Here is a 22,631-nt window from a genome sequence, read left to right on the forward strand (position 1 = left end):
GGAAATAAAAGAAACTGTTGGCCAAATTAAAAAGACTCTGGATATTCACAATACAAGACTAGAGGAAGCTGAACAACATCTCAGTGTCCTAGAAATCCACAGAACAGAAAATGAAAGAACAAAAGAAAGAATGGAGAAAAAAATTGAAAAAATCGCAATGGATCTCAGGGATGCGATAGATAAAATAAAACGTCCAAACTTAAGACTCATTGGTGTCCCAGAAGGGGAAGAGAAGGGTAAAGGTCTAGAAAGAGTATTCAAAGAAATTGTTGGGGAAAACTTCCCCAACCTTCTACACAATATAAACACACAAAGCATAAATGCCCAGCGAACTCCAAATAGAATAAATCCAAATAAACCCACCCCAAGACATATTCTGATCAGACTCTCAAATACTGAAGAGAAGGAGCAAGTTCTGAAAGCAGCAAGAGAAAAGCAATTCACCACATACAAAGGAAACAATATAAGACTAAATAGTGACTACTCAGTGGCCACTATGGAGGCGAGAAGGCAGTGGCATGACATATTTAAAATTCTGAGAGAGAAAAATTTCCAGACAAGAATACTTTATCCAGCAAAACTCTCCTTCAAATGTGAGGGAGAGCTTAAATTTTTCACAGACAAACAAATGCTGAGAGAGTTTGCCAATAAAAGACCTGCCCTACTTCAGATACTAAAGGGAGCCCTACCAACAGAGAGATAAAGAAAGAAGAAAGAGATATAGAGAATTTTAACAGACATATGTAGTACCTTATATCCCAAATCACCAGGACACTCATTTTTCTCTAGTGATCACAGATCTTTCTCCAGAAGGGACCATAAGCTGGGACATAAAACAAGCCTCAAGAAATTAAAAAAAAAAAATTGAATATACTCAAAGAACATTCTCCAAACACAATGGAATACAAATAGAAGTCAATAATTTTTGAATTATAACTCTACTATTTACTTCCTACATGATAAAAAATACACAAACTCTAAGGACAAATCAGTGGTTTTGAACTCAATGTAAAATACGTAATTTTAGACAACTATATAAAGGTGGGGGAATGAAGGAGTATAGGAGCATAGTTTATGTGCCCTAATGAAGTGAAGGTGGTATCAAAGAAAAACAAGATTGATAGGGATTTAAGAGGTTAATTTTAAGCCCCACAGTAAACACAAAGAAATTATCAGAGAATATAACCATAGAGATGAAATTAGAGTTTGGGTTAAAAGAAATGGGGGAAGGGGCAATGGGAAGTTAAGAAGGGAGTGTAGGGTTTTTGTTTGAGGTGAAGGGAAATTTCTAGCACTGGATGGTGGGAAAGAGCATAACATCATTCTAAATGTGATTAATCCCACTAATGGAAGGCTAGGGAGGGGGTGGAATGGGACGATTTAGGCCGTATATATGTTTCCACAACTGAAAAAAGGAAAAAAATAAAAGACAGTCTAACTAGATGACAATTGAATGCTAAGGATGAACTTGGATGGGATTGGAGGGTGGAGGACAGGTGGCTCGAAGGGACACAGTTGAGACATAAGGAAAAGGAAATATAGAATGTAAGCATTGTATCATTGTTGAATCTCTTATACTCCTTAGCTGTGCTTAATGGAATTACATAAAAGAATGTTCTTGTTCATGGGAAGTACATACGTGAATTATAGTGTATGTTCAAGGATGTGTGCAGCTAACTCTCATATGTTCAGAAGACAGAGAAATATATGATGGATGATAGATAGGGAGGGAGGGAGGGAGAGAGGGAAAGAAATAGTGATGTGACAGCATGTTAAAGTTGGTGGATTGAGCTATCGGAGGAGGGGGTCAGGGTATGATGGAATTCTGTGTATGGGGCTAGTATTGTTTTTGCAACTATTCATGTAACTTTGAATTTATTTCAAAATAAAATAAAAAAAAGACTGATATGTTTGGTCTCAACTCACTTATATTCTTGTTATAATTAATATGTGTATTTCATTATATTTTCATTGCTTCTCAGTGTTATATGTTTTCTTTCTTCATTTATTTTAAAAATTTCTTTGGGCATTTAGAAAGGTTTGTATTTAAGTTTTAGGGCTTACTGTTTTTTATACCTTCACCCTTTGTAACGCTGTTATTACTGTTGTCCTGTTTAACATTTTACTATCTGTTATTTTTTAAGTTTCTTTTCTCTTGCCAGGATACAGGATTTCCTCCTCCTGCTTATTTTTCCCTCCCCTGCAGATTCCAAAGGCCCCTCTCATTTCCATTTAACCCACTATCTCCCACATCCACCAGAGCATTATATTTCCATGATTGCCTTCTGCCATACCATGTGCAGCTCTTTGTAGTCGGTGTTCTGATCTACCAGTACAGTTTTTCAGTATTTTAACACACAAAGTGGACTTTCTCTTTTTGGCAGTGTTTTATTTCAATATTTATTCTCCACTATCTTCCTTTTTCTCTCTTCTTCAGTTTCTCCCAAACTGTCCTTGCACACCCCAAAGGCTTGTGCCAGGGAGTATGATAGATAACTCAGTGGGATTTTGTTCTTATTTTTATACTTACCTGTTGTTTGAAGTTTGGATGCTCTTTCTTTCTTCTAATTATGCTGGAGGTATTGGTTTTGAGTAATTTTATTTGTTTTTTGTTTTCTTGTTTCTGTTTTTTTTTTTTTTTTGGAGGAGAATTTGGGAGTGTCTGTTTTGGAGATTCCCAGTACCAGCCCAGGTTTGGTGATTCACAAGTAGGACTCTCAGAACTCAGCATATAGTCATACTCAAGGCTAAGATTTATTGCAGTAAAAGGATACAAAGCAAAATCAGCACAGGGAAAAGGATCATAAGGTGAAGTCCAGAGGAAACCAGGCACAATTTTCCGAGTTGTAGCCCAGGATGTGGATTCACACAGGACGTCTTAATTCCATCAGCAAAGTGTGTTGTAACAACACGTGAAGTGTTTTATACCAGGAAAGCTCATTAGAGACTCTGTGTCTGAGATTTTTATTGGAGGATAGTCTCATAGGCACCCTCTGTCTGGCATGTACCGAAACTCTAGACTCCCAGAAAGAAAACGGATATGCAGCATAATTCATATTGTTTACACAAAAAGAGTAGGCACTGTGAGCCACTCTTATCATTTAGAGAACGGTGGGAACCCTCCTGAAATCTAAGATCCGAGTCCTAGCCAAGGGCCAAATTCGCAAGCAGGCTTGTTTAAGGATAGCAGTCTCAGGCCTGCGATGTTAATTTGTGTCTGCATAGTATCAGGTATGCAAGGCTGCCATAGTCTTGGCAACCCCCTTATTAATTCTCATAGTTTGTAGTTCCCATCAGATTTTCTATGAACACAGTCATATTATCTGGGGATTACAGTTTAACTTCTTTGTTTCCTGTCTTTATGCCTTTTATTTATTTTCCTTGCCTTATTTTATTAGCTAGGACCCTCAATTCAACGGAGAAGTAGAAATTATGATCAGGGACATCCTTGTATTCTTGAATTGTGTGGAAAGCATGTAATATTTTGCAGTAAAGTATGTTGCCAGTGGTATGGTTTTTGGAGATACTGGTTATCACATTATGGAAGTTCCCTTCTTTTCCTACTTTGCTGAGAATGTTTTATTTTGAATGGTTATTGAATTTTTTCACATGCTTTTTCTGTATCTAAGCAGACATCACAACCATTTAAGTCCATTTTTTTTATCCTCCTACCTTTAAGTTGCCTTATTTTTTACCTATGTTATAAACTCCCCCAATTTTTTAAAATTTTATTTTTAAATTATCATAGTAAAATTGGCTCTTTTCTTGTGGTGTACACTTCTATGAATTTTAAAACAAGTACATATTAGTGTATTACTACCTGTAGTGAGTTCAAATTCAGATTTCAGAGCTGATCAATAAAAAGTTCTGGCCACTAGATGGCAATAACATGAAAGCTATTTATTGGGGGTGATGTTCTCACTGGTTGCAAAGAGGGGAAATGCCTCTCAACTGGAGACCTTCCAGAGGCTGAGGCAGGAGATCACCTAGAGGGGAAGCAGGGCAAGGGAAAACTCATGGTGGGGAGGGAGAAGAGAAAGGAAATGGGAAGGACTTACATGTCTGGATGATGTCTCAAAGTCAGCACACTGGGGAGTCTCTGGGCCAGAGAACTCCAAACAGCCAAAGTGGCTTGGGGCAGAGTTTTATTTTATCTATGGTTAGCAGATGTTGGGTGCAGTTTCGCAGGAAATGCAAAGCACGTCAGCTCCAAATGGCTAAAAATTGCTTGCTTGGGCTATTTTTAAAACAAATATATGTATAAGAATTTGAGTTTGGCACTGGCAGGCTTTTGGGCTAACTAAAAGACCCAGGCTGCTCTGAAGAAGTAAATAATGCACAGGGTCACTACACAGAGGCCATCTTTAGCTCATTTATTTACCACCACCACAATCAGAATACAGAGTATTTCCATTTGTATTTTCCATCTGTATGTTGGGGGAACTTCTTGAGGATAATTTCCCAAAATCTATCACATGATACGTCTTCCCCCTTGATCTCTCATTCCTACACATGACATTTTTAGTTGCCTTGCTTCCCTTCAGCTGGTATTCCAAACCTGGAACCATCTCTTCCTGCCTGCCACCATGTCTTTCTAGGGCCTGGAACTTTATAACCTGCCCTGTTTCTCAATCAGCTTTGCTTTTCCCTGCCCTTCATAAAATAAAATAGACTGAAAGAACATGAAATAAAAGTTGCACCTCATAAGAAACTAATTAAACAAATGTAAAAGACCTTTTTAATTTTTAATTTTAATTTGGTACACTAAGATCACCAGAGAAAGAGTGACATTCCTTTATCCCATACTCCAAAATAGATAAGCATTGTGAATGAAAACAGGAAGGATTTACTGAGTCAATATATATCTTAATCAAATAAAATTTAATACTTTGTTTAGGTTCCAATATTTCTTAATCATAATATTTAGTGTATTTGTATTTATTTTTAAAAAGGGGATCCATAAAAGAAACAAACTTTTTACAATGTTCTGCCAAATTTTATTGTATATTAGCATTATGCATTATAGGCGATAGCCTGTAGAGCTATCCAAAGAGATGTTAATACCATGAGTAGAACATTGCAATCTAAGCCAGTATGAACACAAAGATTGTTTTTCTCAGTATTTTTTCCCTTCAAAATTTTTCTCCATAACTTTTTTTAACAGACTGGAGAAATAGTGGAGGCCCAAACTAACCATGTGTCAAAGGAGGAGAGTGACAGCACCTTGGACATGCCAGGCATGGTGACCTTTGCTGCAGAGACAAGTAATCTGGGGAATGTATTTGTGAGTGGGTGGAGAATTAGGATTTACAGTAGAGCAACAAAGATGATCCTTGCCTGGAAACTAGGTGCCAGGAGAAATGCTCTTAAGATAGGGACTTTTTTTTAATTATGAAAATTGTATTATCCAGACTCAGAACCATTTACCTATCTTTACTGAACGCTGGTAAAGAGTAAATAGATTTTAAAAAATGTTTCCAAATATGTATTGTTCTTGCCATGTGATCTTTTAAGCTCTCATAGATATTTTTAAACTATTACTCTAATAATTTAGGCACTATTGGATATATAGGCAGAAGTATATAGATTGTACATATTAGCTTTTCTCCTTTCTGAAAACTAAATTAATTGTTCTGTCTATGCTTAATGATGATGCAGATACCTTCTTAAAGGGAGTTAGTCTGATTATATTGTTTTATAAATAGTAAACTAGAGAGTTTTGCTCCCTGACTTTGATTTTATTTTAGTCTTCAAGGCAAGCTACACTATTAACAACTTACCTAAATAATAATAGGTTCTACTAATACTCAAAAGCTTTTGATTTGTAACTGAAACATTGTTTTTCCACATTGAATGTAGTAAGAAGTCAGACCTCTAAAGCAAGAGATATGGAATTTTTCAATCCTTTGCTGAATGAAAATCAGAGATCAGCGGTTAGAAGGATACGGAATGGAGAATGCCGACCAATGCCTTACATCCTTTTTGGCCCTCCTGGAACTGGAAAGACAGTTACATTAATAGAAGCTATTTTACAGGTAATGATAGACAGCATGCTGTGAGACATCAGAAATAACACATTTCTGATGTTCTAAATGCGTAGTTCTGAATGACATTCTAAAAGTGTAGCATTATGTGGCATGGGACTATCTTAACTATTGTAAAATAGTTAATAATAAACTGAAATTCTGTATGTTATTCATTTATTATGTTTAATTCATCAAGAATTGTTCGTTTCCACTATTGAATCACAAAGTTGTAAGGAGCTTGAGAAATTTCAATTATTTCAAACTATTCAGTTTTGTTTCTTTCGTAGGAATAAGTAGAATTTAATAAGCTTATTTCTCGGAGCTTAGAAAGAAGTCTCTTTGTCATGATATTTGCCACAGAAAAGATGTTCTCTTTACCAGAATGAAAGCCGCTATTTTGTAGAAGTCTCTGATGTTCTGATGTTTCCATTTATATTTAAAATTGAATGTATAAGGATAGTGTATATTTTGTATTTTGGTCAGATCAGCAAACCTACTATTAGACTGGTAAAATACTGTGAGTTGGTTGCACAAAAGTAAATATGAAACAGTTTCTGTGTTTGAAGAATAGTTTATCATTTCTGAAGAGCTCAAAGAGCTTTCCCACAATTCTCTTAACTGTTTAGCTTTCTGATAAGGCAGATTAATCATTTCCATTTTGCATTTTCCCTAAGTCTGAGAGGTTAAGTGATTTATATTAAAGCACTTTGGAAAAGAAGCGGTAAATCAAACAATAAAATCCAGTTATCTTTGCTGTAACCATCCCCTGTCCTCTAGATTGGACTGAGCCCAATTAAATGAATATGATGCAAATTTTATATTAGACCTTTTGTTATGTGTTTCTATAGTATGTGTGATTGTCTTTTTTTATGTCTTTGACAAAGGTGCATACTGCTTTGCCCAAGAGTCGGATTTTAATCTGTGCACCATCCAACAGTGCAACGGACCTCATATGTTTACGGCTGCATGAGACCAAGGTGCTGACACCTGGGACCATGGTCCGAGTGAATGCCACCTGCAGATGTAAGAAAGTGAGTAGCAGGGTGCTCAGCAAATACTAAATAAGGGTGCTTTCATGAGATATGAGGAGATAAGAAATTTGTTAAGTAGAGGAGAGGGCAAGGGGTTTGGGAGTCATCCAAAGAAAATCGATAGCCAAGAATTTGCTCTTGTCCATAACTTATTATTAAATATGATGTTTATTTGTGAATGTTTAATTATATTTTCATGCTGTAAATATAATTTCCCTGTAAAGTAGAAATACGTGTTATCAATCCTTTAATGGTCATTATTAATTTTATGGAATTCTAAATGTGCCTCTTTCATTAAATTCCCAAATATTGTCTTTTTTTAGTTCTGTTTTATTGTTTGCCTGATAAATATCCCTTTGGGAAAGTAAGTTCCTTATAAAATAAAGTAGTTTTAAAAACAGTTAGGGAATCTATAAACTGAATTAAAAAGATAATGTTGGGGAGGGCTCTGCAGGATCGTATATCGTATCTATTGCTCTAGAGTCCTCAAAACGTGAAATGAGCTGATTTATGATATAAAATATTTTTACTAGGGAAAAAATTCCAGCAATGGCAAATGGTCAAAATTTTCTTTTAGAATTTCTTTCAGCTGTTTGATTCTGTCAAATTAAAGTACATGCTTAATAATTTGAAAAATCAACGGGCTTTTCTCCCCAGACAATCAATGATATAATTAAGCCATATTGCCAAGATGGAGAAGATCTTCAGAAAGCCTCACACTTCAAGATAATAGTTGCAACATGCAGCACTGCAGGGCTTTTTTACCAATTAGGAATAAGGTATTTAAAATGTTTGTATATCTCCTAATATGTGCTAGGCATTGTATGGGGCACTGGGAGCCAGTGATAGACCATTCAGTTAAGGGTCTCTGCCCTCTAAAAGCTTACATTTGTGGGGAGGTTGACAATAAGCAGGTAAGTTAAGAAGCAAGGTAATTACAGTGTGTAATTGCTCTAACACGCCCAGGGTCATGTGAGAAAAAGGAACTGGAGTGACATAAGCAGATCCTTATATAATGTGGTCAGGGATGTTGTCTCTAAGGAAATAACATTTGAGCTGAGACCTGAAAGAGGGCATGGACCCAACACCAGGAAAGACAGAGACAAGAGCTTCCTGGGTAGATGGAATAGCATATGCAAGGATCCTGAGGTCAGAAAGATCTTGGCATGTTAAAGAACACAAAAGAGGTCATTGTGAATGAAGCAGAGTAAGTAAGGGAAAGAATGGCATGAGGTGAGTTTGGAGAGAAAAACATTTTCATATAAGGCCCGGTAGTAAAGGTGGATTTCATCTCTAGTTTACTGGGAGAGGACCCTGTAAAGAAAGCTGGGTTAGTAAATGAGCAGGGTAGCCTAAGATCAGGCTTTGCAAAGATAAGTAACCCATTTTGTGGCATTTGTGCATAGTGTTGTGGTGGGCTGTGGGACCCTAACCCTCTGGTGCTGTGGAGGATATAGGCACATACAGGGAAGCACATTGTAAATTATATTGTGGAGGACCTATGGAGGCTTCCCAAAGGACAGACATCCTGACAGTATTGGGAAATGGAAATGGGTGACGTATTCATCATAGGGAGTGATCTGAAAGGACCCTGTATGGAATCAGTGGCTTGAGAGTCATAGATCTGTGCATGCTTTTTGATATATGAAACAATGCCCAGTGCAATTTAAAATGAGTTGGGAAATAACAACTTCTGTTTCTTGAGCACTACATGTGCAGGGACTCTAAGGTGCTCTGAAACCCCTGAGAAACTTGTCACAATAGTTGTATTTCTTTTTGTAGTTGAGAAAACTGAGGCTTTTTCCAGTATAGGGAGTCTATAGTCAGATAGACCTGGCGTTCAGTCTAGCTCTTGTCACTTGTTAGTGAAGTTGAGGGTAATACCATATAGCATGACTGAAGGCATAATCAAAGTAAAACAAAAACAACAGAATGGGTATCATTTTTGAACTCTTGCTATGTGTCAGGCCCCGTTATAAGTGCATCATGTTTATTAACTCATTTCACTCTCACCCATACAGTATAAAGGAGGAGATAATATTTTCACACCCATATTACAGATGAGCAAACTGAAGTATAAAGGAGTTAAGTATTCTGTCAAGGGAAATATAGCTAGTAAGTGGGGGAAGCCAGGATTCAAACCCATTTTGACTCTACCACCTGCTTACTTAATCCTCAGGAATCATATACAGAGGTAATAAACAAGATTTATAATAACTTTATAGCATTGTGACTTGCATATAGTAGGCATTCAATAATTTATTTATTCTTGCCCCTTTTCCCTTTTGAGTATCTCTTTAATGAACACTTATATGTCACTAATAATTTACCAAGTACTGTTCTGAGCTATTAAATAATATGAGTCATTTAATCCTCATAACAACTCAGTTGAGGTGGTTATTGTTATTTAACAAGGCCACAACAAAGTTCGTGTTGCTAACCAGTATATTCTGCTATCTCTGTTATAATCCTACACTGGTGATCACTACTTCTTTGGGCAAAGTTCAAAATGGGCAACTGATGTGTAAAAAGACATTGATGGCCTAAGATATTTTGACAACTTAATGCTTCTCCAAAAGTTAAAATGTAAAATATTTGATTTTAGAAGTGGACATTTTACACACTTATTTGTGGATGAAGCAGGGCAAGCATGTGAGCCAGAATGCCTTATTCCACTAGGGTTAATTTCAAGTACCAGAGGCCAGGTAAGGCTTATTTGTGATTTCATTCTTTGAGTGTTTGTTTTTGTTTTTATTATTATAATTTATTTTTATTTTCCACCTTTTAAATTAAGGTATTATTTAGCTATAGCAAAATTCACCTCACTTTTTTGTGTAGATGTCTGAATTTTGCAGAATGTATTTAATAAATGCATACAGGCATATAATCACCACCACAATCATTATGTAGAACTGTTCGATCACACCTCAAAGTTCCCTTTGCTGCTTGTTTGTACTCAACTCTTTTTCCTATCCCAAGTCCCTGATAGCCACTGATTTCTTGTATATCAGAAGTCATATAAAGAGGAGCATACATTTAAACAATTTTGAGTTTGACTTCTTTCACTTAGCATAATGCCTCTGAATTTCATCCATGTTATTGTGTGTAACAGTAGTTCATTCCTTTTTTTCTTGCTGTGTAATATTCCATTGTTTGGGTATACAGCAGTTTGTTTAATATATTCACCACATGAAGGCCATTTTCTTTGTTTTCAGTTTTTAGCAACCACAAACAAAGTCACTATAAATAGTCACATACAGTTTTGTTTTTTTTAAAAAAAACATGCTTTCATTTCACTTGGATAAAACTTGGGACTGCGATTGCTGGATTGTATGGTAAGTACGTTTTCAACAGTTTGCAAAACTGCCTATGGTAGGCTGAAAGATTACTCACCAAAAGATATCAACTTCCTAATCCCTGGAACCTGTGAAGTATGGCACAAAAGGGTCTTTGCAGATGTGATTAAATTAAGGATCTTGAAATGGGAGAGTTTCCTGGCTTGTCTGCTGGACTCTTGTGGTGGTTTGGAAAATCATGTTCTTAAAGCCATCCATTCCTATGAAGGGAAACCTATTGTAAGTAGGTTTTCATGAGGTTACTTCAGTTAAGGTGTGGTCCAGGATAGGTCTTAATTCTCTTACTGGAGTCCTTTATAAGAGAATGAAATTCAGACAAATAGAGAAAGCCACAGAAGCAAGAAACTGAAAGCATTGAAACCCGGAAGAGAAGGGAGAGACCAGCAGATGCCACCATGTGCCTTGCTATGTGCCATTTGCCAAGATCACTGGCAGCTGGTCTTCAGGAAGATGGTATCATCTTGATGATGCCTTGATTTGAACATTTTCATGGCTTCAAAACTATAAGCTTGTAAGCTAATAAATTCCCATTGTTAAAAGCCAGCCCAGTTCATGATATATCTGCTTTCAGCAGCCTAGCAAACTAAAACAACCCTACATGAAATTCCATGTATCCTTATAAAGAGGGAGGCACAAGTTGATTTTAGACAGAAATCAGAAGAGAAGGCAATGTAACCATAGAGGCAGAGGTTGGAATGATCCAGCCATAGCCAAGGAATGACAGCAGCCATGAGAATCTAGAAAAAGCAAGGAACAGATTCTTCCCTAGAGTCTCTGGAGGGAGTGCAGCCCTGCCAACACCTTGATTTTGGCCCAGTGATACTACTTTCGGACTTATGGATTCCAGAACTCTAAGAGAATAAACTTCTGTTGTTTTAAGCCACCAAGTTTGTCGTAGTTTGTTACAGCAGCCACAGGAAACTAATATCCAGCCAAACTCTATTCCAAAGTGGCTGTACCATTTTGCTTTCCTACCAGTGATTTATCACTGTTCCAGTTGTTCTGCATTTATGCCAGCACTAGGTATTGTTTTCGTGTTGTTTGTTTTTAATTTTAGTCATTCACCTAGAGGTTTTCTGATACCTCATTGTTTCTTTTGTAAACTGCTTTGCTGAGGTATAATTGACATACTATAAATTGCACATACTTACAGTATAGAAATAGGTAAGTTTTGATGTATGTGTGTGCCAGGAAAACCATCACCAAAATCAAGATGATGGAGATATCCATCACCCCCAAAAGATTCCTCATGCCCCTTTGTAATCAGTTCATTCTTCCTACTTCTGCTTGCCTTCCCAACTCTTGCCCAGCTAATCACTGATGTACTTTCTGTCACTATATGTGAAAGAAGGGAGCCAACTCCGTCCCTCTGTTCCTGCAAGAAATTCTTTATTGGCTTTTTAGCACAGGATTATATAGCATAAGCATTCTTTGGGCTACGTAATTGTTTTTCCCGTTTCCCCAGGCAACTGCGTTTGTTCTAAAATCACAAGACTAGCATGTTTACAGTCTTCGGGTGCAAGCTTGAGGACAATAGTAATCTCAGGAACGATCTCTTCTGAACCAGGTGGGAAAGCAGGGGCACAGAAGGAGCCCGGCATCATTCTCTAACTTAACTGCCTGCCCCCGGGTGCACAACGCCTCAGCGCCTGCCTTCAGGCCCACAATGCTTTGGCCTTCTCCCAGCCTGGTGCCTGCCTTCAGGCATCCAATGCTTAGGAAGCGGCCTCCCTGAGTAACTTGCCAAGCCAGGGAACCTTCTGTGCCTCCACAACTATAAAATATTTTGCTTTATCTAGAGTTTTATGTAAATGGAATCATAAAATATGTACTCCTTTTCTGTCTTGTTACTTTTACTCAGCATAATTATTTTGAGACTCATCCATTGTATTGTGTGTTTCAGTAATTTATTTTTCTTCTTTTGATGAATATTTCATTTTATATATATACTACAGTTTGGTTTTTTCATTCATTTGATGATGGACATTTGTGTTGTTACAAATAAACCTGTTGTTAGTATTCAAACACCGGTATTTGCATGGGCATGGACCTTCTTTTTTCTTAGGAGATGAATGCCCAGGTCACATGGTAGGAGTGTTAGTTTGCCAAGGCTGCTATTACAAAATACCACAAACTGGTTAGCTTAAACAATAGGAATGTATTGCTCAGTTTGGGGGCAAGAAGTTCAAAATCAAAGTATTGGTAGGCCATGCCTTCTCTGAAGGTTGTAGTGTTCTTTTTGGTGGTGGCTTACAGGCAGTCAATCTGTGCCTCTGGCACATGGTGATCTGTCTTTCTGTCTCCTACTGTGGCTTGTACTCTGTGTCCAAATTTCCTTTGCTTGAAAGGACTCCAATCATCCCTGATTAAGGCCCATACTGATTCAGTTTGTCCTTATCTACATAGGATCTTCAAGATCCTCTTTACAAATGAGTCTACACTCACAGGACTGGGAGTTAGGACTTGAAGATCAGATCCTATGTACAAACACATTCACATCCACCAGGGTGGGGGTTAGGACTTGAATATGTCTTTGCTGAGGACATGATTCTGTCTCCCACAGTAGGTGTACAGTTTAACTTTTTAAGAAACTGCCAAGTAGTTTTACAGTGTTTGTACATTCCTACCAGCAGTATATGAGAGTCCCAATTGCTCCGCATTCTTCCGCAATACTTGATATGGTCAGACTTTTTAATTTTTACATTCTGATATGTGTGTACTAATATCTCATAATGGTTGTAATTTGCATTTTCCTGAAGACAAAATATGTTGCATGTCTTTTCATGTGCTAATTTGCCATCCATTTATCTTTTTTCATGCCGTGACTGTCCAAATCTTGCCTATTTTTAATTGAGTTATTTTTCTTAACTTGTCTTGGGTGATATTTTTATATTCTGGATCAAAGTCCTCTGTCAGATATGTGATTTTCAAATATTTTCTCCCAATATGTGACCTGTCTTTAATTCTCCTCTGAAGAGCAGAAGTTCCTAATTTTGATGAAGACCAATTTATCTATTTCTTTCTTTTATGGACAGTGCTTTTGGTGTCATATTTACAAAGCCATTGCCTATCCCAAAGTCACAAAGAATCGCTCCTATGTTTTCTTCTAGAAGTTTTATAGTTTCCAGTTTTATGCTTAGATCTGTGATCCATTTTGAATTAATTTTCTATGTGGTGAGGATTATGGATTAAAGTTTGTTTGCACACAGGTTCCAATTTTTCCCAGCACTATTTGTTGGAAAGACTATTATTCTCAATAGAATCTCCAATGCATCTTTGTCAAAAATCAGTTAACCATCTACATGTGGGTTTGTTTCTGGAGGTTATTCTGTCACGTTGATCTATTTGTCTATTTTTATGTAAATACAACACTATTTTTGATTACCATAGCTTTATAATAACATCTTGAAAGCAGGTGGTGTTAGTTCTCCAACTTTGTTCCTCTTCTTCAGATTAGTGTTGGATATACTAGGTCTTTTGCATTTCCATATGAATATTTGAATCCACTTGTCTATTTCTACAAAAAAAAAAAAAAAAAAAACAAAACCTCCCAGGATTTTGATTAGAACTGCATTGAATCTATAATTCAGTTTGGGAAGAATTGGTATATTAACAGTATTGAGTCTTCTGATCCATGGACACAGTGTACCTGCCATTTATTTTGCTTTTCTTTAATTTATTTAAAAATGCCTTGTAGTTTTCAATATATGGGTTTTATACATCTTTTGTCAAATTTATTCCTCTGCATTTCATATTTTTGATGCCATTGTAAATGATATTTTATTTTTTTAAAAAACTTTATCAAAAAATTAAAAAAGCATTTCAAACAAAACAAAACAAAGGAATAAGGAAAACAAATATCCTAAAATAACTACATTGCTTCCAATATGCTCCTGCCATGCCCCAAGAAAATTAACGAAACATGGTCATTCCTAAGCATTTCCATATCATTAAGATTACCCTCAATAAAAATGGTATTTTTATTTTATTTCAGTTTCTGATCATTTTTTGCTAGTATATAGAAATACAATCATTTTTGTGTAATGATCTTGTATCCTGCAACTTTACAAAACTCATGTTATTAGTTGTAATAGTGGTTTTGAAAATTCCTTAGGATTTTCTAGATAAATGACATGTCAACTAGGAACAAATAGTGTTCTCCTGCATACTTTCCAATTGGATCCTCTTCCTTTCTTTCTTTCTTTTTTGCCTTATTGCAATGGGGAGAATTAACATCTTAAAAATACTGCGTGTTCCACTCATACTCATGGTATACATCTACATCTAATTAATTTTTCTTTGATTTGCTTTTGTCAGCATTTTGTAGATTTCAGCATTTAGTTCTTACACGTTTTGTTAGATTTGCTATATATTTCAGAGTTTTTTGTGCTATTTTAAATGATATTGTTTTTGAATTTTTTCAACTTGTGCATTGCTCATATAAATAAGATATATTTTAGTATATTTATTCTATGTCCTGCATCATTACTAAACTCACTTCCTAATTCTAGTAGCTTTTTATAACATTTTTTAGGATTTTCTGTGTAGACAATTATGTCACCTATAAATAGAGTCAGTCAGCTTTATTTCCTCTTTTCCAAACTGTATGCATTTTAATTCTTGTGTTTTGTCTTAAATCACTCTCTATGACATCTTATACCACTCTCTATGACATCCATCATGGTGAATAGGAGCAGTGAGAGCACATATCCTTGCCTTATGCCTAATCATATGGGAAAAATTTTAATACTTCTATTCCTAGTTTGCTGTGAGTGTTTATTAGTAATTGATGTTGGATTATGTCATATAATTTTTCTACATCTGTTGAGATAATTATTTTTTACTTCAACTTGTTGATTTAATGATTGCATTCACTGATTTTTAAAATAATCTTTTTCTTTTGAATTAATTAATTATAGATTCACATGCAGTTATAAGAAATAATGTGGATACTTTTTACCACTTACCCAATGTTAACATCTTGCAGAAATATAGTATATTTATTCGGGATGTTGACACTGATACAATCAGGATCCAGAAAAGTTCCATCATCACAAGGATTCCTTGTGTTGCCCTTTTATAACCACACCTATCTCTTTCCTCACACCCCTGACCCTAACTACAGGCAACCACTAGTATGTTTTCCAATTCTATAATTTTGTCATTATGCAAAACACCAGAAATGGATTGGCTTTTATAAAGGGTATCTATTTGGTTACAAATTGCAGTCTGAAGGCCATGAAAATTTCCAAATGAAGACCTCAACACAAGTATACCTTCACCGAAAGAAGGCCGATGGCATCCAGAAAACCTCTGTTAGCTGGGAAGGCACGTGGCTGTCTGCTGATACCAGGTTGTGTTCCAGCTCCACCCTCAGCTCCTGTGCATTCTTCAAATTGCCTCTCTTAGCTACAGCACTAAGTTCCTTCTGTTTGTCAGCTCTTTTATATGGCTCCAGTGATTTAATTAAGACCCACCCTGAATGGGTGGGGTAACACCTCCATGGAAATTACCCAGCCAACAGTCTTGCCAACAGTTGATTGAGTCACATCTCCATGGAAACAATCAAAAGGTTCTAACCTAATCAACACTAAATACATCTGACCCCACAAGATTGTATTAAAGAACATGGCATTTTGGGGGACATAATACATCCAAACTGGCAAAATGATGTATAAATTGAATCATTCATTATGCAACCTTTGGGGATTGGCTTTATTTCACTCAGCATAATTCTCTGGATGTACATTCAAGTTGTTGCGTATATCAGTAGTTTGTTCTTTTTAATTGTTGAGTGGTACTCCGTGGTGTGCATGTGCTACAATTTGTTTAACAATTTACCCATAAAAGATATCTGGGGTATTTACAGTTTTGGCTGTTTTGCATAAAACTGCTCTGAAAAATCATATACAGGTTTTGTGTGAACATAAGGTTTCATTTCTCTGATATAAATATCCAAGAGTGGGATTTCTGGGTCATATGGTAGTTGCATGTTTATTTTTATAAAAGACTGCCAAACTGTTTTCCAGAGTAGTTGTACCATTTTGTTTCCATTAAATTTTTTTTGATCTATAATTCAAATACCATAAAATTTACCCTTTTTCAAGTATATCATTCAGTGGTGTTGAGTATATTCACAAAGTTGTGCTACCATCACCAAAATCTAATTCCAGCAATTTTTCATCATTCGTTAGCAGTCACCTCCCTTTCCTGCCTTTGTTTCAAGGCCCTGACAACCAACAATGTACTTTCTGTCTCAATGGATTTTCCTATTCTTGAAAATTCATATAAATGGAATCATGTTATATGTGGCCTTTTGTGTCTCACTTCTTTCACTTAAAATCATATTCACCCATGTTATAGCATGAATAAGTATGTCATTCTCTTTTATGACTGAATGACACTCCAGTGTATGGAATCTTTGTTATTCAACATTTTGATTATAATATGTCATGGAGGGGGTTTATTTGGGTTTATTGTGTTTGGAATTCATTGAACAGCCTGGATGTGTATATTCATGTCTTCTGTTAAATTTGAGTTTTCAGCCATTATTTCTTCGAATACTTTCTGCCTGTTTGTCTCTTTCTTCTTGTTCTGGAACTCCCACAATGCATATATTGGTAAGCTTCATGGTATCCCACAGGTTCCTTTTGCTCTGTTCACATTTCTTCATTGTTTCTTCTTTATGCTACTCAGACTGATTTCAATTGTCTTATCTTCAGGTTCACTGATTCTTTCTTCTGCCAGCTCCAGTCTGCTGTTGAACCACTCTTTGGGATTTTTAAAATTTCTGTTACTCTTTTCTTCAGCTCTATTGGGCTCCTTTTCAGAATCTCTATCTCTTTATTGATATTTCTCTTTGCTCATCTACTGTTTTCCTAATGTCCTTTAGTTCTTGGCCATGTTTTCCTTTGGTTGAGCATGTTTAGTACCATTTTTAAAATGTCTTTGTCTGGTATGTCCCAGGTCTGTTACTCCTTGATGGTTTCTGATGCTTTAATCTTCTCCTCTGCCTGGATCATCACTTTCTGTTTCTGTGTGTGTTTTGTAATCTTCTGTTGAAACCTGGACATTTTGCTATTTTAGTGTGTTATCACTGGAATTTAGACTCTGAGTCATCTGTTCCTTAAGCTTGTATCCAGCTAGTGTTATGACAGAGCTTTCCTTGAATGCTAGGAGCTAACAAAAAAAAAATAAGAAAACACCTTTCCCATTCTTTGTAGATTGGCTTGAGTGAGTGCTTGCTTTAGAGCTTAGCCAAACAATGGGTTTAAAGAATCACTTGGGGTAAAATTGTAGTGTCCTCCCCTGTGCCAGTTTGTATATATTATGTCCCCCAGAAAAAGCCATGTTTTTTAAGGCAATCTTGTGGGGGCAGATATATTGAGACTTGATTAGGTTGGAACCTTTGGGTTAGGTTGTTTACATGGAGATGTGACCCACCCAACTGTAGGTGATACTTTTGAGTAGATTATTTCCATGGAGGTGTGGCCCCATCCATTCAGTGTAGGTCTTGATCTAATCAGAGGAGTCCTATAAAAGAGCTTACAAACAGAAGGACCAGAGAGCAGCTGAGAGTGACATTTTGGAGAGCAGCTGCAGCTTAGAGAGTCATTTTGGAGAATGCCAGTTTGAAATGCAACCTAGGAGCAAGCAGATGCCAGCCATGTGCCTTTCCAGCTAACAGAGGTTTTCCAGATGCCGTCAGTGTTCTTCAGTGAAGGCACCCTACTGTTGATGCTTTTGTTTGGACATTTTCATGGCCATAAGACTGTAACTTTGTAACCAAATAAACCCCCTTTATAAAAGCCAATCCATTTCTGGTATTTTTCATAATGGCAGCATTAGGAGACCAGAACATCCCCCATCCTTTTTGCACATGCATCTTGTTCTGGGTATGTGCACATGGCCCTAGGAATTCCCCCATTTACGTGCATTTGAGTTTCCCCTCTTCCTTAGAAAATATCATTTCCTCATGTTCCCAGGCACTGCACTGTATGTCCCACAACCATCAAACCTTTGCCCTAGGCAGCTGCAATTTGACAATACTCCTACAGTGTTCTCCAGGAGAGATTTGTGAGTTGCCTTCTTCATGCAGGGCAAGTTCTGGGACAGCAATGAGTGTCTTGGTTCAGTCCCTCAGGCTGCCACTAGAGAGACTGGCCCAAACATCTGTGCTCCCAGTATGTGCACGAGGGTTACTCTCTTCCCTCACACTGGGTGTACAGACTGATTTAAAGCCCAGCTAGTGAGGGGAGGAGGGATGGGGAAGCAAGGGTTCCACGAGATCCTACCAGTTTTTAGTAGCCTTTTTCTTGATTCAGCACTTGCCTCATGACTGCAATCATTTAGCTGTTTTCTGGAGCTTTGAGAAAGATGTTTCTGCCAGTTCTTGCTGGTTGTTAAAGCTTCTGTGGGGGATGGAGCCCTGGAGCTTCTCACTCCATCATCTTGATCAGGGTCCTGATTGATTTTTTAATTTGAATCATCCTTGTATTTTCCAGAGTAAGTCCAATTGATCTGCATATGCTATCCTTTTAATATTCACTTAGTATCAATTACCCAAAATTCTGTTTTGTATTACTATGTCTGTGTACATGAGGCCTACTGGCTGAGTAGTGTCCTTTTCTTGTATTATCTTTCTCTGGTTTTCTATCAGTGTGATGGGTGGCTTTGTAGAATGAATTGGAAAGGGTTCCCTCCTTTTCAATTTTTTTGAAGAGTTTGTATGTAATTGGTAGTATTTCTTCCTTTAACGTTTGGTAGAAGTTACCACTGAAGCCATATGAGACTGTGAATACAATTTTAATTAAACATTCACTTTATTTTCATAGGTAGCCCTATTAAAGTTAACTGTTTCTAATTGACTCAGTGTCAGTAGTTTATGTCTTTCAAGGCATTTGTCCACTCCATCTAAATTGTCACATGTATTGGGAAGAAGTTTCTCATAATAGCCCCTTCATTTTTTATTGTCTGTGAGGTCTGTAATGCTGTGTTGCCCAGTCATTCCCGATACTGGTAATTTGTGTATTCTATTCTTTTTTCCTCATTAGCCATGTTGGAGGTTTTCAGTTTCCTTGATTTTCTTAGGGAACCAGCTTCTAGTTTAATTTGTTTTCTTTATTTTTTTCCTTTCTATTTTATTGATTACCTCTCTTGTCTTTATATTTTATTTCTTTTTATTTTGAGTTTAATTTCATTCTGGTTTCTTTAAGTGTAAATGTAACCTATTGGTTTGAGAACTTTTCTGATGTAGGCATTTGGCATTATGAATTCTCCTATGAGCACTGCTTAAGATGCATACCCCCTATGATAATATGTTGGGTTTTTATTTTTATTCAGTTCAGAATGCTTTCTTAATTTCTCCATTGGTTTTTTACTTTGACTCATAGGTTAATTTGAAATATATTAGTTTTCAAATAATTGTTATACTTTTAGATTTTTTAAATAACTTTTATTTTAATTCCATTGTGGTCAAAAAATGTACTTTGTATATGTTAAATACTCTTAATGTGTCAAGATTTTTTTTATCGCTCGGAGTATGGTCTATCTTATAAATGTGTCACATGCAGTAGAAAGAATTATATTCTGTTCTTGTTGGGTGGAATGTTGTGTAAATGTCAATTTGTTCAAGTTGGTTAAGTGTTCTTAAAGTATTCTACATCAACACTGACTTGCTGTCTACTTGTTCAGTCGATTATTGAGTGATGCATTTTAAAATCTCCCACTAAAATTGTGGCTTTGTCTGTTTCTCCCTTCATTCTTACCAGTTTTGTCTTCCTGCATGTTGGAGCTCTATTATCAGTTTAATGAACATTTAGTATTGTTATGCTCTCTTGATAAATAACCTTCTTTATTCTAGTTATCCTCTTTGCTCTGAAATTTTCTTTGATATTAAAATAGCACAGTGGCCAGCTGATTGTTCAAGTAAATAAACATGTTTTGGAACACAGCCATATAAATTCATTGTTGTATTGTTTATGGTTGCATTTTCACCAAAATAGCAGTGTTTAATAGTTGTGACAGAGACCTATATTAGTTTCCTGTTGCAATTGTAACAAACTACCACAAATTTAGTGGCTTTAAACAACAGATTATCTGTTCCTTATCTTTTCCAACTTCTAAGGCTGCCAGCATTCCTTGGCTTGTAGCCACATTACTTCAATTTCTGTTTCATCATCAAAATACCTTTTCCTCCTCTGTTGTCAAATCTTCCCCTGCCTCCTTTTTATAAGGATACTTTATGATTAAGTTTAGGGCCCACACAGATAATCCAGGATCATCTCCCTGTCCAAAATCCTTAACTTAGTCACATCTACAAAGTCCTTTTTGCCATATAAGGAAACATTGAGTTTCTCAGGATTAGGACCTGGATATCTTTGGGGGCCATTATTCAACCTACCACAGACCATATAGCCCACAGTCTAAAATATTTACTATCAGGCTTTTTAAGAGATAGTTTGCCATCTTCTGGTGTATAATATACATCTAATTTACCATAGTTTGCCTTCAAGTAATGTATCTATTCCTGTATAGTTTATGAATCTTAAAACAATATAGTTTCTTTTGCTTCTCCTACTCTTTTTACTATTTTGTCATACAGTTTTCTACATTCTAATTTTGCCCTACTCCTTAGAAATCTACCCAATCCTTCTTTTGCAATACAGTTTTATTGATATATTCACATACTGTACAATCATCCACAGTGTACAGTTATTCACAGTACCATCATATAGCTGTGCATTCATCACCAGAATCAATTTTTGAACATTTTCCTTACTCCAAAAAGATAAAAATAAAAGTAAAAAAGAACACCTAAAACATTCTATCCCCCCCCCATTCCACCCTATTTTTCATTTAGTTTTTGTCCTCATTTTTCTACTCATCTGTCCATACACGGGATAAAGGGAGTGTGAGCCACAAAGTTTTCACAATCACACAGTAACACCATGTAAGCTACATAGTTATGCAATCGTCTTCAAGAATCAAGGCTACTGAGTTGCATTTTGACAGTTTCAGGTATTTCCTTCTAGCTATTCCAATACACTAAAAACTAAAAAGGGATATCTATATAGCACATAAGAATGCCCTCCAGAGTGACCTCCCGTCTCCATTTGAAGTCTCTGAGCCACTGAAACTTTGTTTCATTTCACTTCCCCTTTTTGGTCAAGAAGATTTTCTCAATCTCACTATGCTGGGTCCAGGCTCATCCCTGGGAGTCATGTCCCATGTTGCCAAGGAAATTTAAATGCCTGGGAGTCTTGTCCCACATAGCGAGGAGGGCAGTGAGTTTATCTTCCGTGTGGGCTTGGGTGGGGGGGGGGGGGCACATCTGAGCAACAAAGAGGTTCTCTGGGGGTGACTCTTAGGCACAATTATAAGTAGACTTAGCCTCTCCTTTGCAGTAACAAGCTTCATAAGGGTAAGCCCCAAGATTGAGGGCTCATCCTACTCAATTGTTAGTCCTCAATATTTGTGAGAATATCAGTAATAACCCAGGTGGGGAAGTCCAACATTTCTGCATTTTTCCCTAGTCCCTCAGGGGGGCCCTGCAAATATATTTTTATTCTCTGCCCAAATCACTTTGGGATGTATTAGGTTTTCATGCTAACCTGAGCAAACCTACCAGATCTCACTTCCTATTCAAAGTTCCATGTTATTATGGTGTTTGAATAAATGAACTGTACAAGTTTAAGTATTTAGTGTGCTGCAGAAAATATAGATCCTGCACCAAATAAACATCTCTTCCCTTGGTCTCACACAGAAGTTGAAGTTTTAAAACACAGTCAATATCATCCTTTACCCTTTGGCCTGATTTGCCTTAGTCCTAACCAGATCTGCTTCATTCATATCTCTAATTGAAGCCTGAACTCTTTTTCAGCTTTTTTAACAGTTGCTGTATGAGGTAATACTGACATTCATAGCTGCTGAGCTGTAGCTCTGAGTTTCAGGTGTTACACAGATACCCAAAGTTCCAGAGACAGATCAGGTTATACACAAAGCGCTCAGCATCTCAGAATTTAGAGATAACCATTACAACTCCAAAATAGAAGCGACTGCTGTAAGAGCTTACAATCTAGGGACCATTACAATAAGCATTCCCCAATAAGCTGTGCTCTAAGATTCAATTCTCAGAGATTACACAATTATAGTTAGTCCATATTAATGAGGCATTATAATGTTTGTCTTTTCGTTTCTGGCATACTTCACTCAAAATG

At 36.6% G+C, this 22,631-nt stretch overlaps 1 protein-coding gene across 1 annotated transcript in view; it reads left to right on the top strand.

Annotated features, from left to right (window-relative positions):
- Positions 1-22,631, top strand: part of LOC119522467 (RNA helicase Mov10l1-like) — a 153,397-nt gene that overhangs the window by 85,021 nt on the left and 45,745 nt on the right. The window contains exons 2-6 of the mRNA XM_037820920.1: positions 5,165-5,264; positions 5,860-6,035; positions 6,911-7,057; positions 7,715-7,836; positions 9,663-9,762. Coding sequence (XP_037676848.1) covers positions 5,165-5,264; positions 5,860-6,035; positions 6,911-7,057; positions 7,715-7,836; positions 9,663-9,762 — 645 coding nt within the window. The remainder of the gene's footprint in view (positions 1-5,164; positions 5,265-5,859; positions 6,036-6,910; positions 7,058-7,714; positions 7,837-9,662; positions 9,763-22,631) is intronic.

Source organism: Choloepus didactylus, chromosome X, assembly GCF_015220235.1.
Source record: "Choloepus didactylus isolate mChoDid1 chromosome X, mChoDid1.pri, whole genome shotgun sequence".
NCBI classification, from domain to species: Eukaryota; Metazoa; Chordata; class Mammalia; order Pilosa; family Megalonychidae; genus Choloepus; species Choloepus didactylus.